General features: G+C 43.3%; 1 protein-coding gene across 1 annotated transcript in view; it reads right to left on the bottom strand.

Moving 5' to 3' along the window:
• Positions 1-3,356: 3,356 nt before the first annotated feature.
• Positions 3,357-18,971, bottom strand: part of LOC108600374 (AF4/FMR2 family member 4) — a 35,580-nt gene continuing 19,965 nt past the window's right edge. The window contains exons 4-7 of the mRNA XM_017987912.1: positions 6,178-9,032; positions 5,725-6,120; positions 4,492-4,719; positions 3,357-3,672 (exon numbers count right to left, since the gene is read on the bottom strand). Of these exons, the coding sequence (XP_017843401.1) occupies positions 3,541-3,672; positions 4,492-4,719; positions 5,725-6,120; positions 6,178-9,032 (3,611 nt within the window). The 3' untranslated portion in view covers positions 3,357-3,540. The remainder of the gene's footprint in view (positions 3,673-4,491; positions 4,720-5,724; positions 6,121-6,177; positions 9,033-18,971) is intronic.

Raw genomic sequence — 18,971 nt, forward strand, 5'->3', positions numbered from 1 at the left:
TGTTGCTTCTTCCATATTTATTTTACTGCATTTCATTTCATTTAATACGCTTCAGTTTTATTTTGACTGCAGGCACAGTGGGCCTAAGCGCAGCGCATCTCAAATTAATTACAATAAGAATATAGTAAGTAATAAAGAAAACTTACTCAGTCTCACTGTAAATCTCAGCAGCTGTCTCGCTTTGTCGCTTTGTTTTTACCGTTTTAATTCATTGCCAGCTCTTCTACTTCTTCTTTATCTCGCCTTTCATATTGAGAAATTAGCGCGTTGCTTTATCTTTATCTTTATCTTTATCTTTATCTCTTGCATTTGCACGTGTTCACTTTTTCAATGGCTTAGAATTAACTGTTCTTTTGCATTTACTTTCTGCTTAGTGCGTGCGTTTACTTATTCGCTTGGCTTTCCTCTATCGATCATTGCTTATTGTTGCTTCTTCTATATATATTTTACTACTTCAGTGACTGCAGGCACACTGGGCCTAAGCGCAGCGCTTCTCAAATTAATACGCACTACCTTTCATAAAATTAGAATATACTAAGTACTTACTTTTACTTTTATTAGCTTTGTCCGTCTGTTGTTTTGTCGCTGTGTTCCTTTCGTTTCTTGCATTGCCTCTCGTACTTCTTCATCATCTCGCCTTTGATAATCAGAAATAAGCGCTTTGCTTTATCTTACATTATTGCATTTGCACGTGTTCACTTTTTCAATGGTTTAGAATTAACTGTTCATTTGCATTTACTTTCTGCGCAGTGCATTTAATTATTCATTATATGTTTGTCTTTTTAGCTGTCGATCATTGTTCACTTGCACATCATTCAATATTTACATTATAATACCATTTAATTAGCATTTTGCTTAATTTTAATAATTTACAACGCGCGCTTTTTACTTCACCACCGCACTTGTTTTCACTTTAAAGGCCCGAGAACAACTAAACGAGCGCGCGCAGCTTGGAAGTCAGCAAGCCTAAGGGCTAAGGGCAGCGCTGCTCGTAGCTCTCAATTGCAGCCTCACATTCGATCATTTCTTGGAGAGCGCAGCGCTGCCTTTGCTAAGAGAACGCTGACTGCGCTTAGAGACTGCGTCGCCGCCTTTGCTTGGGGAGCGCTTCGTTCTTGCTGCTTAGAGAGCCAGACGGCGCCTTTGCTTGGAGAGCGTTTCGTTCTTCTTGCTTAAAGAGCGCGTCACCTCTGCTTCGAGGCTGCGTTGCGTCGAGACCGTTTTGTTCTTGTCGCTTGGGGAGTGCAGCGCTGCCTTTGCTTGGAGAGTGTTTCGACCTTCTTGCTTGAAGAGCTTGCCCCCTCTGCTTCGAGGCTGCGTCGCCGCTATTGCTTGGAGAGCGTTTCGCTCTTCTTACGTAGAGAGTGCGCAACCTCTGCTTGGAGCCTGCGTCGATGCATTTGGAGAGCGTTTCATTTTTAACGCTTGAAGAGTGCTGCGCTGCCTTCCCCTTGGAGAGTGCTGCTCTGCTCTGCTTGGAGAGTGTTTTATTCTTGTCGCATAGGGAGCGCGTCGCTGCCGATGCTTAGAGAGTGCGCGTATGTTTCACTGCTAGCGGCGCTGCTTTTCTCACGTGCATGCCTGATCTTGTCCACAGTTCTTTTCTCACAAACTTCTGCCCGCACTTGAACGTTCTTTATAAGTTTACCATGCATTATTATTAATAAATATAATTTATGCTCAATATATTAGTTAATCAACTAGCTTCGATTACTTTGCACACATTAAATATGTATGTTGGGCTTTTAGAAATATAAATTTGGCTGGCCTTGGACCAATCTAATTTGCGCTGGCACATATAAAAATTTGTAATCAATTTTATTAGCGCTCTTATGCTATTTGGCAGCCATTGTGCGATTTCTTTTTTTGCGCTTGGTGCATTCGACATGCCAAAGAATTTGTGGATATTCTGTTTAAATACCGTAATGAAGTCTGCTTATACAATATAATGTACCGTGTTTGTGCTACGTGCCTTGGTTATGTTATTGCACGCTGATCCCAACATCCGTTTAGCTTCCGCCAGTGGCGACGAGGCGAAAACATGAGGGGCCAAAAAGGGTAGAAGGTAGACACCATGGCTGGCTGGCTGGCTGGTTGAATGGCGGTAGACAGAGGAAACTGCCGGCAATGGCTGTGTTTTTATTTGTGCCGGCAAATCTTAAACTTGTTTTACTGCTCGTTAGTGTTAGTCGGGCACAGCCAGTGAGCCAAGTCAGGCTCCATGCCATTGCCATTGCCACCCTATTGTTATAACACGTAACGCAAGCCAGTCAGCAGCATCAACATCAGCATCAATTGGAGCATGAGCTTGAGGTGAGAGAAGCAGCAACGACGACGACGACATCGAGACACAGGCTAAAGTCTAAAGTCTGTGTTTGGCAAGCAGGCACTGGAGTACACTAAAAATAGTGCGCTCACCCCACCCCTGGCCGAGCTGGGAACAGCTTGTGTGTGTTTATGCGTGTGCTAAGGTGCATGCTAAGTGCCATATCCTGGTCATGCTGCCACAGCCCGTCATGAGAGAGTGAAAGAGAGTGCAAAAAATGGAGCAACTGCTGCTGCTGCTGCTGCTGCGTTGGGTAAATGTTTGTCCAGCATAATTGCGCTCAGTATGCAGTTTTGCAAGTTCCAGGAGCTGCCTTTAGGTTTTAGCTGCAGCAAGATATTTTTTCAATTTTCTTTGGCAAGCGCTGCGCTTTAAGGGGATTTGAAACTTGTTTACGTGGCGTATTAGTTATATTTACAGCGCATCAAAGGCAGCCCAGCAATTATAACGAAAGCTACAGCTATGCAAATTGTTATTGCTCTTGCTGTTATTGTTGTTATTGTTGTTGAGCAGTATATTAATTACAACTTTAACAACTGCCAACGCTCAGCATAAATAATACATATTTTGAAGCAAGGACGAACCACACAGCACAGCACAGCACAGCCAGCAATTGTCACACAGCAATTGCTCGGCCAGGACAATTACAGTTACGTGTTTAACCATAATAATCTGCAACAGTTATTCGTGTAATTAAACAAACAATAAAATCCCCAAACAGAGAGACTGGCCAAAGTCAAATCCGAATTTGTTCAAGCCACAAAAGTTGGTAACCACTTGGGCGCCATAGTTGCTGTGTTTGTTGTTGTTATTGTTGTTTGTTAAATGTTATGGCTGCTTGTATTTTAAATGGTTTAATCAACTATTTTAGCTGCAAATTGTTAGAGTGTAGAAATTTTATAAGAGCGCGCTGCGTGTTTGCATCATAAAAGTTAATAAGATTTATATGTGTGGCCATAAGACTCAATTAAAATGCAATTTGGAATTATAATTAATGAATTCTGTATATATTGCATTTATTTATAGTTATTGTTATATAATTTTGTATACAAGTAGTGCGCGCGTAGAGTAGAGAAGTATATAATAATTAATAATTATAACTGTAAACACTAGCTCTATGCATAGTTTATGAAAAAGTGAGAGCATAAATTATGCGCTAAAATGCGCTACGCCAAAAACTATTTAAACGATTAAGTATTTGTTTAAGCTTTAAACTAACTGCGGGTTAGCATGCCATTGATCATAATGTTGGCCAGAGCGTTGCGTCTCTTGCGCCACGCCCCCATGCCCTGGGCGTGGTACTGCAGCTGTGTATACCATTGCTTGGTGCGTACGCCATCCTCAGCCTAACACAAAAAAAAAGGCAAAAAATGTAGAAAATTTACAAAAATATATGCAAAAAGCTTTTAGTTATATATATTTTTTGATTGACTTGCGCCATTTTGACAGCCACCAAGTGTGCATGTGTATGTCTGTGTGTGTGTGTGTGCGCAGTTGCGCGTAACTAAACGTTTCAATTTATGCAGCATATCGCTGCTACAAATGTTAACACTGTCCACATTTTGTTGCGCTTGGCTGCTTTGGCTCGTTTCTTTTCGTTTTTTTTGTTGAATTTCAATAAATGTCATTCATTTTGGCAGCCGCGCTTTACGTGCGTGTAAAGCCAAAAGTAGACTAGGCTTAACGCTTTTGCGTTTGAGTTAGATTTTGTCTGCTGGCGATAAAAAAGGCAGCAAAAATTCCAAGAAAATCTGTGACGCTGAAAAGCGTGCTACAAAAATTTGACTTGCACAAGCGGCTTAAAAAGTTTAAAAAAATTGCTAAGCTAAACGCTTTTAAAGCCTTGAAATTAATTCATTTTGATTGTTGCTGCTGCTAATTGTCTTGTGTGTAGTTTATTAAGCGTCTGAGCTTTGGCGCAGAGCACTGCGCAAAAACTAACGAAGCCCAAACATGGCTCGGTGTGCAGTCAAAAGGCAAACGGCTCTAATTCAAAAGCCAACTGAACTGGCACACACGGCAAACTTGCACTGAAACGAAACGGATGTTCAGCACCCAAAAAAAAAAGGGCCAAAACAAAAGGCAGTTGCCAGCTGGCCTGCCTATTGGCTGTGTGTGTGTGTGTGTGTGTGGTACGTATCGAGAGAGAGACTATGACTACTCACTTTGAATATGAATGTGTCCTTCGATGAAATTTCCTGCACTTCGAAATAATCATCCCAATCCGCTTCGCTGCACACAACACATCTGTCCAGATATAATGGCTCCCGTATCAGCGTATAGCGTCCGCATTTCTCCTTCACCAGCAGCAGCGAGGCCTCTCGTATGCCCGTGTGCTTCGGGAAATTCAGTTTATCCGACATGGCCTTCTCTGCCCTATAATTGGCACTTGGCTGTGTATATATTTGATAGAAAAAAACGAGAGAGAGAGAGAGAAAATAGAGAAAATTGTGTAAAGCGAAACTAAACAAAATTACAACTGCAAAATGTGTGTGTGTGTAGATAGATAACGCGAGTGCACAAAGCATGTCAGGCAAGGCAACTGCCGCAGGAAGCGGCAAGGATATATAGCACAATCAGCAAGTGTAAGGGCAGAGGCAGAGTGAAGCTCATTCTTGAATTGAGCAATTGTCGGCTGAGGCTTTGGCAAAAATTTAGAGCACACACTACGGCGCATAAAAAAAAAACGAACAAACGAACGAACTGAACCAAACAAGTGACATACGCACTGCGTCCAGCAGCACATGTGGAGCCACCCACTAACACCCACCTAGCCAGCCTCATGCCTTTTAGCCATTTGCTAGCACTCTGGCTGTCACTTGATGCGAATGGTTTTTCTTGTTTTTGCTTGGCAACGAGCGCACAACTCGTTTTTGTTTTTAGGCAGCAGCAGAAGCAGCAGCAACAGCAGCAGAGATAGTTGCTTGGATAAGCACTTTTCATTAGAAGCAGAGCTGGCGCCCATTTCCGTTGCCAGCACTGATTTGTTGAAATCTTTTATCTGCAAACGGTAAACCTGACCTGACATCGAACTGAATCAGCAACAGAGAGAGAGAGAGAGAGAGAGAGAGAGAGAGCGAGAGCGAGGGTGTGAGCCTGGCTAAGGCTATTAGCTGCAAGTGCCGCTCGCTAATTGCCCTCACCTCATGTCAAACGGCTCTGCCTGAATCACATTGGCGCGCATTGCTTGTCGCTTGTCGCTTGTCGCCTGTCAAACGTGACCAGCAAGCAGCGCACAAAAAGTGATGGAAAAAAAGGCACAAGCGACTCGGCTCGGCAACTTGTTAACTAGTGTAATGGCAATTGTTGAATGCGAAAAATGTTTAAGTCGCTGCTTTGGCTTCTAGTTTGAATTTCTAGTGAATTTTGCAATAGATTTTCGTTTGACTGCTGCTTACCTTGCCATTGGTCACGAGCAGCGCATTGACGGGCGTCAGTTTGATAGTGCGCGCCTTCTTCCAGTTGCTGTCGGTGGGCTGAGTGAGCAGCAGTTTGCCTTCCATGGCAAAGCGCACCTCATCATGATTCCATTCGAGTATGTCGATGGCCATTTTGCGCAGCTTGATGTTTATCATATCAATTTCGCAGGATGCGCGTCGATTGGGGCTGGAGCTGCTGATGCGGCGCCAGAGCTTGGTGGGCACATCCTTGGCCTCCTGGTTGATGTGATTCAAATGCAATTCAATTTTCTCCTGTGCCTGCTTCAGCAGCTCACGCCCATCCAAATGTGCAGGCGTCACCTTATAAAGCCGAGCCAGCAGCAAAGGATATTTGGTCACTCGTTGCACGGGCACCTAAGAGCAAACATTAAAGTCAAGCCATAAAAATAATAAAACAGCAGCGCCACTCACCATCAAAAAGGAGTTGAGATTCATGCGACGCAGCACGGCGTTCTCCATTTGCGAGACTTTCAGGAAAATGCGCAGCAGCTCCTTCTCCTTTTCGAGATTGGCCAGCAGCAGACTGGCGCCCGCCTGGCGCACACAGTAGCTCTCAAAGGCGTGCAGCATTTGCGTAAAGTCCAGAAAGATGCGTCCAATGTTCACGGTCAACAGATCATCGTCACCCTGCTCCAGTGCTATATCCAAAGCGTCCCGCATGCGCTCGGCCAGCGTTTGATTGTTCTCGAGCAAGTCTTCCGTGTTCAAGAAGATTGCAGAGAGCTGCTCCTGCGTCAGCAAGCCAGCCACCAGCATGGGATGGCAGAACTCCTCCAATATAATTTGCAAATCGCGTCCGTATTTCTCCTCCGTTTCCACAATCTCGGTAATGATTTCCTTGCGCTCCACGCGCTTCTTGCCGCACTTGCGACACACAAGCGGAGCGAACAGCACGCCCGTCTCGCTTAGCTGCGTCTCCACAGCGCCATCGCAATCCTCGCACAGATGCAAAGGACTCACAGCCGGCTGATACTTGCTGCGTGAGCTTTTGCTTGTCTCCGAGCCCACGCCGGAGTCTTGACGCTCCACATCGCTGCCGCTCTTGCCGCAGATGAAATTATGCGGTGGTGGCGATAGCGAGTGCATATTGCTGTGCCCCTCATCTGAGATGCAGCTGACACGCTTGTCCAGCTCGCTTAGCGTATCGCTGGCTTCCTCTTCGATAATCTTGGGATTGTTGCTATAGTCGAAGCTTTCTTCGCGTGCCAGTCCACGCTCCTTGGCGTCCACTAAATAGGACAATATGTCGTATTTACTGGCGCCTTCGAATATAGAACGCGCCGACTTTTTATCCAGCTCAGCATCGTTAAGCGGCGGCGCTGTTAGCGGCAGCGGCGGCGGCACTTCATTGATTTCCTCATAAATGGGATCGCCATTGTGTCTGATGGATTCATAATGATGCTCCGCCTCCACATGCGCTGACTGCTCAATCTCCGCCAGCGTAGCATCCACCAGCAGCTGATAGAACTTGGCGCGCGTGCCTGCATCTGTTTCCGCTGGCTTCACCTGCTGCTCCTCTTCGATTGTGCCCGCTGCTGTGAGCTCACTCGAGCAGCTCTGATAGCAATCGGATTCATTAGCATTGGCCTCAAAGTCAAACAGCTCGTAGTTGTGGGCGGAGGCAAAGCTATTGGCGGAACTAATGCTGCCGCGCTGCGACAGTCGATCCTCCTCTTTGGTGCTGCTGTGCCGCTCAAGACGCACGCGCTGCAGCGAAACGTTAATCAAACGATTCATATCGTCGTGATCTTTGGTGCCGCTCATGTCCACGCCCTGGCGCGTCTGCTGCAAACGCTGCAGCGAATGTTCGATAAGCTCAGCTACAGTATCGGTCTCCAGGCCATCGGCCAGTTGAGCCAGCATGGGATCCAGCAGCAGCTTGGCTATGAAACTGGACTCCAGCGGCGGCTTGGCCAGCGCGCAAACATGCGGCACTAGATTGAGCTTCACAGCTTCGACCGGATTGCGCAGAATCTTCAGCAGCTCCGACTCATGCGCCACTAAAGGCGGCGTAGGGCTGGCGCAGGGCGTGGCAGGCGTTGCGCTTATGCTGGGCGTATTTATGGGCGTGCTGCTGGTTAACTTGCTGCTGCCCGTTTGCTGCTTGCCATCAAAGTCCAGTCTGATGAGCGTGCGTGCGCGTCCGCTTGAGCTGTTGCTGCTGGCCGTGGAGTTGCTGGAGCTGCTCGAGTTGCAGCTCGCTGAGCGCTGCAAGTTCACGCCATTCGGTTCGCTGCTGCGTATGGGAATAATCGCGCCCAGCTGACTGTTGAGCAGATTATGCGCGCGCTCCTCGGCGCTGCCGCTGACGTTGATGCAAACGCTGGTGCTGCTTTGGCTATTCACCACCACCGAGGATTGGTACAAAGGTTGCGCTGCATCGGCGCTGAGATTCATGGTTGAGTAACAATCGTCGCCGTTAATCAATATCGATGTCTTCTTGGGCGCCACATCCTGCTCCTCGCGACGTCTATCACTGGCACACCTCAAGACCACATTGTGCTCCGACTGCAGCTCAGCGGCTGTTGCCTCACTGTGCGATATCTTCAGGCGATGCACCTCGCTGCTCTTGTTAAAGGGCGCCACTCGCACTACGGTGCGTTGTTGTTGCTGCTGCTGCTGGCTTGACTTATTGATTTGCTGCGGCTTTGGTTGCTCTGCTAATCCGTTTGTGGTTGCTGCTGCTTGCTTTGCTGTTGCTGTTGCTGCTGCTGTTGCTGGTGGCGGCGGTGGAGGCTCTGTGGGTCGCTTTTGAAATAAATCTCTCGAGTCGTTGCGGTTACTTTTTATGCGCAGCGCCATTGTGTCCTTAAAATTTAAAATGACAGTCTGTGGCGACTCCTCATCCTCCTGCCTCTTCTCGCTCCTCTTCAGCTGCGGCTGTCCAGGCAGCGGCCTCGTCGTCTCGCTGGCAGACAAATGCCTTTCACTGTGCGCGCGTCTGATGGGATTTCGCGATTGTGTCGCTTGTGCTGCACGCTTTTGACTTGCCCGCGGCTTGGCTCTTTGCTCCAACTCCAGCTCCTTCATCTGTGTCTTGCCGCTTACTTTCGTTTCGTCTTCAAGCTGCTGCTGCTGCTGTTTCTTATCCTCCGTCTGTTGCTGCTGCTGCTCCTTGTCGTCGTCGCCGTCATTGTTGCTGTTGCTATTGCTGCTGCTGCTTTCGTTGTGCTCGTCATCATCGTCATAATCGCGATTTGCTGCTGTCGTCTTTTGGGCTGACGCCGCTGCTGCTGCGGCTGTTGCTGCTGCTGTTGTTGTTGTGCCTGCAAAACAGTAGATGGGTAAATGTTGAGTGGCAAGTGGTGAATCGCGTGTCGCAGCTAGCAAAATGTTGCTTTTGTAAAAGTAAATCTCAGACAGCACAGCCAAACCAAATGCTTCACACACACACACACAGACACAGACACATATACAGTTACAACTAAGCAAAGGCCTTGAAAAGGCGCAACCAGGCTGAATGACTGGCTGGCTGGCTGGCTGGCTGGCTGGGACTTGGTACTGCCAGTGTTGAGTACTTTAGCGAGTTTATGCTTCAGGCTTGTCTATATAGTACATATATGTTTGGGTCTGAGTCTTAACGCTGTGTAAGTTACATGTAAGCGATACTGCTGCAAAAACAGTTACAAGTGGTATCTTAAATTGCAATAGCAGCTAGGCCAAAGTAAAGTTTCTATATAGCACATTAAAGTACTTAAAGATTTTAAGTGTCTGGATTATGTATAATAAAGAAAAAGAGTTCTTTACTATAATTTGAATAGATGTGTTAAGAAATATGATTGAGATTTAATCGAAATATGAAGATTGTAAGTATAGTTATGTAACAGAAGAGAGAAGAAGAAGAAGCGAACACTTGCAGTGCTACTTTCGTGGCATTTGCTTGAGTTTTGACTGAGTTAGGGAGATTGGCAGATGAATAATTTTGGAGTACCCAAGTGTTACTAGAAATTCAATGAAAATGTCATGGAATTTGATTGAGACTTGATCGAAGACTCATTAGAATTGTATGCCTAAGGAAGAGAAGAAGAAGTTGAGTTTGTTGGTTGAGTTTTGAGTGACTTATGTAGTCTGTAGTATAAATAATTTAAGGGATCCAAAGAATCACTTGAATTTCAATGAAAGCGTCATAGAATTTGATTGAGATTCGATCGAAGATTTATAAGAATTGTATGCCTTAAAAATAGCAGAAGAAGTTGGTTTAGTTAGTTGAGTTTTGACTGAGTTATGTAGTCTGGCAGTTAAGTATAAACAATTTTAGAGTTGGCATTGTATAAAATATATATCAAATAACAATATAAACGGTCTGTTGCTTGAAAGAAAGTAAACTATATATATAAAAGCTATAATAACAAGCCACGTCTAATGAATTTTGATTGAGTTTTGTTGCTGAGACTTTTAAACGCCAACAAGAGTTAGTGTTAAATCAAGTGAATAGCACAAAGTTTGTTTCGTAGCAACTTGAAATAAATTTTGGCCATTTTTAGACATTTTTGTTTTTTGGGTAGCACACTCGATGGCTTTATGCATGCAGATTTATGCGCCTGTCGCAGCAAATAGTAAACGCGAGTAGTTAACTGAGAGTTGCCCAAGCATTTTTGGGTGCCCGTGCCCAGTGGGCCATGCACTCGCTCCCACTCCCAGCGATGCCGAGGCCAAATGCTCGGCCACGTTGACAGCCACTTAAAGATGTGCTTGCCAGCGATAAGGTGTTTTGTTTTGTTTTGTGTATATATGTGTGTGTGTGTCTGTGTGTGTTTTGGGGCTTGTTGTTGGCGCTGCGGCTTTGGTCGCCATTCATCGCAGTTGCTGGATGCCAACACGGTTCGGTACGCTGACAATATGTACATATCTTTATTTATGGTAAATTGGGTGATTTACGTAGCGGCCGATAAGCGTCGCTTTTCAGCGGCGGCTTCTACTCGTAGCATGTCCTTGACGCTGCTGCTGCTAAATGGCTTTGGCATTATTTTGTGTGGAGCGCTTTTATTTTTGGTTAGCCGTGGGTTAAGAGCATGCCAACCAAGATGCCACCAAAAGACGCAGCGCCTGTCACCGCAGGCTGAGCTGAGCTGAGCATGGCAAAGCTGATGCTGAAAGTGGAGCTCAGAGAGCAACCAACGTTGGGCTGGCTGTCGGCGTACCCCAAACAATTTGTGTCGGAATTAAGATAATAGATTACATTTAAATGTTTGTGCGAGTGGCGTAACCAAAAAGGGTTTCGTCTCAGTCTCTGACGTCAGAGAGCGGCAAGCAGCAGCAGAGCGTAGATAAGGCAATGATGTGTCCTTGATGTGATGCTGTCCCTGCTTATCACAGCCAAGCGCTCGTACATTTTAATGAGTGTGAAAAGTGAGCTGCTTTTATGACACACCGAAGAGAGTCAGAGAGAGAGCAAAGTACCTTTTGGGTTTTTATGGTAATGAGTGTCATCAAAGTGGAGATTCGAGCTGCTCAAAGCAGCTGCACTCTGAACCCGAAATTGCGGCACAAAGAGCGAGAGCGAGCGAGCACCTTAGTTTAAATTAATTAATTGTGGCTGCACACTTGAATTTCAATTGCAATTTCGCATCGATCGACTGGCTGCATGCGCTTCACTTGGCTTTGGCTTTGTCTGCGCTAATCGCATTCACCAAAAAATAGCGACAAATTGCAATAAAAACAGCAACGCGTTGACTACAATTACAATCGCTTAAACAAAACCCAAATTGAAACAATGCTAACCAAGACAAAGCAACGAAAAAAGGCAGCATGAGATTTTAGTTTGAAATGCGCGCTGCTACTTTTATCTATTTACTATTACGCTTTGGCCCAAACTAAATGCCAGCTGCTTAGCGCGCAACGGCTACAGCTCTTAATGAGATTTTGTTGCTGTTGTTAAAAAATATTTAATTAACGCTCTTTGTCGCAATGTAGCAACTGCTATTGAATACTCGAGTTGATTTGGCAGCTGGCATAGACTTTTTGACAGGCTGCTGCTGCTGCCAAATCAAGATTTAAACAACAGCCAATGTATGCAGCAGTTCGCATTGTCTCTGCACCATTTGTATGGACTGCTTTGATGAGTAAGTAATTACATGAAACTACAGGGCGTATGCTTAATGTAGGCTGACTTTTCAGCTAAAGCCAGTAATTGCTTAAGGTTGCAGGCAATGTACAGCACACGTGGCGTATGCTTGATTTCATATTATCTTTTTCTAGCTAAAAATACAATTATTGCTGGCAACCATAATATTTGTAAGTAATATATATATTTGGATTTAAATTTCAATTAAATTGCATGCAACAAAAACTTAAATTTTGAATTTCACAGCAGTTTGCGCAAGTTAAAAATCAAAACTATGTTTGTGTGCAAACAAAAATAAATAGAAAACTTTATAGCCATGTTATTATAACAGGCAAATAGTAAATGCAGAGCGGCAGGCAGATAAAGCGAGTGAGACTAAATCGAATTGAATTGAGCCCAGTACTGACAGTTGGCATGGGCAAGGGGCGGCTGGCTGGCTGGCGCTGGCTGGGTAGGCGTGGCCCATTACAATCATGTCTGTGTGCATTTGAGAAGAAAAAGTAATTAAAAGCGTAACTTGTCTGGATTAGTAGAACATTTTAATTTAGTTGTTGCACAAAAGCGAGCAACGAACAGTAAAATGCGCAGCGAAATCAACGGTGGGGCAACGCAAAGTGGGCGTGGCAGCAGTCAAACTGAAATGGGTCAATAAATCCAAGCTTAATTTTATTGCGCTCTTTTCACTAGTTTTTCGGGCTGGCACAACAACAAGCGAAAACGAAAGAAAATATAAATCGCAATGGTAAACAAATCAAAATAAATGAGTAACAAAAGCAGCAGCAGCAGCAGCAGCTGCAACGCCCCGAAATACACTCAACTTTTCTGCTGACAAGCTGACAAACTGACTCGCTACTAGAGACTAGTCCGTGATTCTCTCTGCAGGGATTGAGAGCTTTGAGATTGGTATTGCGATTGAGCTTTGGAGTTGCTGTTGTCCGAGTCCAAACTTGGCAATAATAATATTGTGTGCTTACAATACAAACATTGTTTTGGACTCATTTCAATAAAGCAAATGGCGTTGGGCGAATGGGGGCGAGTAGTAGCTCGTAAAAGCCAGAAGATGTTCTCTCGTTCGCTCGTTCGTTTGTAGTTTGTTGTTTGATGAGAAATGCCTTGGCATAAAAACATATAAATTCGCATTAGAAATGCACGAGTTGATTTGAGTTTCATTTTGACAGCAGCAAACAATGCCCAAATGCAGCAGCAGCAGCAGCAACGTGAGGTAAGTGTAACAGCAACTCAGTTTGTTGTGGCACGTGCTTCATTTCCTGCTGGCGCGTCCATTGTCTTGCCACTGTTGCAACTGGCCCACAGACCTTTTGTGCGCAAGCATATTGCAAATGCGCCAACAGCGCCAAGCATAAGATGCGTTGAAAATCTTTTATCAGCGCTGTATTTATTTGCCTAGGGACAGCGACAAAAGCAACAGCAACGAGCGAGAGCGAAATGAAATACACAACAATGCAAAAGCAGCAACTGGGCAACGCCAAATGTGTTGGAAAATTGTTGCTGCCTTTCTTTTATTCCTCGCCGTGGTGGTCAGTAAAAATCTGCGCTAACTTCTTCTATACTTTGCTTTTAATGGCCGCCTGCCCTGCAAGAAACTTGCGCATAAAGCAGCAAAGCAGAGCAGAGCGCACCAAATTCACTTACAGCGCAGCAGCGTTATGAAAACTCCAATGGTATTGAAAACAGTTTATATACGAGCCCCTTGCCGCATTGAAAATATCTATTTAAGCTCTCTATATATTTTAGCATTGCCTTTAGTACTTTTAGCTATTAACAGCTGTGTGTGCTAGCGCCAAAAGCAGCCATAAAAATGCCAAACATATTGCCAAACTTGCTGCTTACAGCCAGCTTGGCTCAATAATTTATCGAGCTTAAATATTCTCTGCAGTTTTACCTGCTTTAGTTTATTGAAAATGCGAATTTTTTAAAACACTTTTTAATTAATTGTGCAAAACGCTGCTCTAACAACAATATTGATGTGATTTTGTTCAATTTGCAATTCACAGTAAAATTTTATTAAAAATGTGCAAAGCTTTGAGCAGCAGATAAATTCCGAGTAAAGCCAAAATGCATGAATTTTGCTCAAAATTAAAAGCGAGTTGATAAATGCAAGCAGCATATGTATGAAAAATAAATACGCACTATAATTTGGCCTACAGTGCGTCTCACTGGTGAAAAACTGATTCACCAACGAGAAGTACACATCATTGTTGATATACACACCAATCATTAATTCAGCAATACAATTTAGTGCTAAATCAATAACGTAGCATTCAAAAAGGACTTGTATGATAACATTTATAATTTTTTAATAGCTAGCGTTGGTGAATTGATGAAATCACTAACAAAATTCGACAATTGCTACGAATTGCTAGTGAAATCAATAAAAAAATGAATTAATTCAATTCTAAAACGAAAGTCTGGAATTCAAAGAGCAGTTGTATGATAACATATTAAATGAATTGATGAAATCACTAACAAAATTTAACAATTGCTAGTGAAATCACTAATAAATTCACCAAATCAATTCTAAAAGGATAATCTAGAATACAAAAATGCCTTTTGACATAAGCTACAACTTTTAAATAGCTGGCGTTAGTGGAAATCACTAACAAAATTCAACAATTGTTACCAATTGCTTGTGAAATCAGTAATAAATTCAATTCTAAAACGATAATCTAGAATTCAAAAAGGCAGAGCTAAAGATTTTTAATAACTAGCATTGGTGAATTCGCTTTGCAACGATGAAATTCAACAATTGAGTGGATATACTTATATGTACAACTGTACAATTTGCTTAGCTTTTTTCTTTTTCTTACTGCTCAACAGACTTTCCTTTGTTAGCTGCCATTGCATTATTTAAAATTTAAAAACAGCAGCAACTGCAAAAGGTAAAGTGCAAATGCAATTAAAGCAGCAGCAGCAATGGCTCCAACCTTATAGAAATCTACTTGCAGCATATTTGGCACAACAACAACCAAAAGCAGTTTGTGCACACAACTAGTAAAAATACTAAAAATACTTAATTTAGCTGCAAAAATGTCGTTGGCTTTTGTATTTTTTCATTTTGTGTCGTCTCTTGTCTTCAGAGCGCGCATAGCAAAGTTTACAATGGCCGTGCAGACAACAGCGCTTCCTGCTTTCAAGTTTTGCCAGCTGCTGTACGTGCGAGTTAGCAGAAAGTAACTGTGTGCGTGCGTATGTGTGTGTGTGTGTGTGTGTGTGTGCTAAGTGCAGTTTGTGTATGTGTGTGCATTAGAAACGCTTATGACAAACGGATATTAAGTTCAGCAGTCACGTAGCTCAGGTAAAATTCTTTTACGATAATTTTTTTGCTCTCTTTAGCTGCCAAGCGCTAAAACAACAACAACAACAACAACAACAACTTTTGAGTTTCGAGTACTGCCTGCCACAAAAAATGGTTTAAGCCAGGCTTAAAGCTCTAATAGTTCTGGCGCACTCTCTCAATTATGTGTAATTTACACAATCTATGGCTGGCTACTGTTTTAGCCCAGTTTGCATGCATATTGGCAACAATTAAATGCAGCTAAATGCTACTAAATGTTGTTAACTCTGTTGAGTTTTAATTGTTTGCAATTTGTGCAGTCCATAGATAACTTTGCTGTAATACGCTTTTGATGGCAAACAAATAAATATTGTTTAATTAATTTTATTTTCTGGTTTAACTGCAGCAACTGTTAACTAACAAAATGTTTTACAGTCTGTGGCTGCAACATTTGTGGTGTGCACACAGAGAGAGAGAGAGAGAGAGAGAGAGAGACAGAAGTTAATTTTTATAGTAAACTATATTTACATGATTGTGCTATGAAATTCAAACAAAATTTGTGCTTAGTTTTTCTCCGAAATTTTTAGCAAAACAAGCAAAGTTTACAAAATGTTTAGCCCATTTTCTCTGATATATAGAGTATGCGCTGCCCACTACATGTGTGTGTGTGTGTGTGTGTGCTTAGCACCTTAGCAATTGGTTTGCAAGCTGCTTGCAGTTTATTAAATTACATTTAATGCTGCCACTTAAATTTTTCAACAATTAGCTAAAAGGCAGGGCAGGGAGTGTTGCCTGCATGTTCTTCGCTGCTAATGCTGGCAATTATTTAATGTTGGCGCTAATAGCCAACATCCGCTTATAGCCATAACAACAAGCAAGTTGGCAGACAGACATTAGCCCTAGCGCTTAGCCAAACTGTTGTTGTTGTCCAGCCGCAAGTACCGTTGTCTTCTACATGAAAATAATAAAAAAACGAATGCCCCGATTGTAACTCAAGCGCAACGCGCAATTGCTTTTGGGGCAACAAAACATGTTTAATATCCAGAAAGCAGCAAAAAAGAGCAGCATACAAATTATTACAAGACAGCAAACTCCAGCTACAGCTCTAATTGCCGAGTGCTATAAAACTGCGTGCCAGGGGTGGGGGGGGGGTTTGCTATTGTGCTGTCTGTTTATATTTTTTAATTTCTTTGGCGCGCGCGCTCGCTCAGCAACAATAACGCGTCGCAAATACATAAATTCATGTCAATTAATAAGAAATTGTGGAGCGTGGCAAGCCGTAACAAAATGGCGCAAGTACGTTCGCTCACACACACAGCTTATTACACGTGTGTGTGTGTGTGTGTGTGTGAGGTCCTGGCTTTTGTTGCGTACGAGTACTTCAGTCTTAATTGCGCACTAAAGAGCGTCCCAGTCACCATCTCCCGTTACCGTTGCCTGGGCTAAATTACGATGCATTTAATTGCTCGGATTTGGCGCACAGATTTATGTCTGTGTGGCACTAAGTGGCCTGCTTAAGGCTTAAATGGCCGCCAACGTGAGCGAGCGCCAATGCCAGGGCAACATACTAAAAGTGAAAGCGACCGACGCACCCGCATGTGTGTGGCAGCCAAAGGCCAAGCACCTGCCACAAGCAACTCGCGCTTTGCCAGCGCTGAAAAACTAGGCAAAGTCTTTCAGCGCTGCTGACCAATACGCTGCTTAACCCTACAAAGCCTCAATATTATTAAATAATAAACTGTATAGCATATGGCATATATATGTATTTATATTATGTGCTGCATTGTTGTTGCTTTTGCCTTAAGTTGCCAGCTGAGTAATTTAAGCAGCTCTCATTCATTTTAATTCATTAAGAAGCAAACAACAATTGACTGATGTGTGCTGATGTGCGCTTAAAAAAATGTGCATAAAAAACAGCTTGACTAACTTTATAGTCGATTGAACTATGCGGAATGTGCACTTGGCATGCAAACTTCGACACTTTGGCTTTTATGCTTGGCCATATAGTAAACTATGCACAGCTTTATTAAGAAAATCACAGTTTTTAACATACACACAGTGGGTTAAAAACGGCGTTAAAATAAAGTGTCTGCGTGCGTGTGTGTGTGTGCTTGTCTGCTATGGAGTGTCGCGCGTTAGAGAATTTAATTGGCGCACGCCGTGAAGGAAGCGAGCATTGCATGCAGCAAACATAATTTTAATTTAATAATTTCCCGTGTGCATTCGCAGGACACGTTACATATGCAGCACTAGGACTGGGTACTGGTCAGAGAAAATCAGTTTAGGAATGTAAATTGATTTTCGTGCTAATATGCAATTTGTGTGTCGACTATGTGGGCAATGGTGCGTATGCGTAATGTTGGGTCAGCATTTTATTGCGCTCGCCCCCGAAACGAACTGAGCTTCGAAGTGCATGAGAGAGTTTAGTATCATTTGCTCAGCACATTGAGCACACAATTTAAGCAACTTAAACAAAATATAAAGTAAGAAAAATTTAACTACAAGGGACAGCTGTAAAAAGTTGGTCGAAAAATAAACAGAGAATTTGCTAGGCCGCAAGTAAATAAAAATGTTCAAGCAGAAAAGCTGCTCAAAGCGGCAAGTGACCGTCTAGAGTGGGGTGGGTTGGGGGCTGGTTGTTGTTGTTGTTGAGTTTGTATGACATTCCTTGCTGGCATACTTCGCATGAGAAATTTTTGCTTTTTTTTTTTAAATTCTTTAAGTAATGCAAATTAAATTTAAATAGCAAATAGGCAAGACAACAACAACGAATTAAATGCCCAAGTGGTCTAAGCACGAAGCAACGCAGCCAGGCAGGCAGTCATGTTGCCGTTCAAGAAACAAATTTCAAAGACAAATAAGCGCCGAAAACAGCAGCAATTAATTTGCGCTGTGTGTGTGTGTGTGTGTATGTGTGTGTGCAGAACTTTGTGTGTAGCACAATACCAACAAGCGTTGGGCGTGCCTTTTAGTGGAGACAATTGCTGTAGCAAGTGGTGCAAGTGGCAACTTTTGCTGGCCAAAAGCACCGCAGCAACTTTTAGCTGACGCAGCCGTATGCTTAACTGTTCTAAGGAAATAGCAGCAACAACAACAGCAACAGCCACAACAGTTACAAGCAACTTAAGCTTCAACAACTTGATGTTGTTGCCTAGGCTAACAAACAAACCCACACGGCAAAAAGCAAGAGAACTTAGTTTGGGGCTCGCTTAACAATTTTCACACAATTCAAATTCAAAACGTACAATTAATTTCGCATGCATACTAAAAAATAACGTATACGTAACGTCTATGCCGCAGCCTGTAGCTGTAGCTGAGGCATATGTGCGCCTTGGCCTGTAGCTTATTCTTTTTATCTAACGCTGCATTTGAATTTTAAATGTTATTATGGCGACGGCAGCGCGTTCTAAATTGATCAGAGCCAACGCATCTACATCTACTGCTAATTTATTCATGGCGCATAATTGTTTGTTAAAAGCTGCGCAGCAGACAATCTACAGCAATTTTTTGCTGGCTTGTTGGCCTCTTGGCCTTTAAAATTTTACGTAGCCGTGACGCTGCCTAAACATATGCGCCTAATTGATTTGTATGCATAAATTAATAAAGAAAGACTTTTAGACTAAGGCCAGAGACTATTTTGGCAAATGCTGCGACATATTGAATTTCTCAATTAATCTTGAATGTTTGCACACTTGACAAGTTTGCATAATTGGTGTCGGAAACTCTTCAGCTGCTGGGCATACACAGCACAGCATTGGGCTGTGTGTGTGTGTGTGTGTACAGATTGATCTGAGAGACGGCTCGAGGTCATTTTGCTTGGCAGTTGATTTCCATTAGCAAGTACAT

Source organism: Drosophila busckii, chromosome 3L, assembly GCF_011750605.1.
Source record: "Drosophila busckii strain San Diego stock center, stock number 13000-0081.31 chromosome 3L, ASM1175060v1, whole genome shotgun sequence".
In the NCBI taxonomy this organism is placed as follows: Eukaryota; Metazoa; Arthropoda; class Insecta; order Diptera; family Drosophilidae; genus Drosophila; species Drosophila busckii.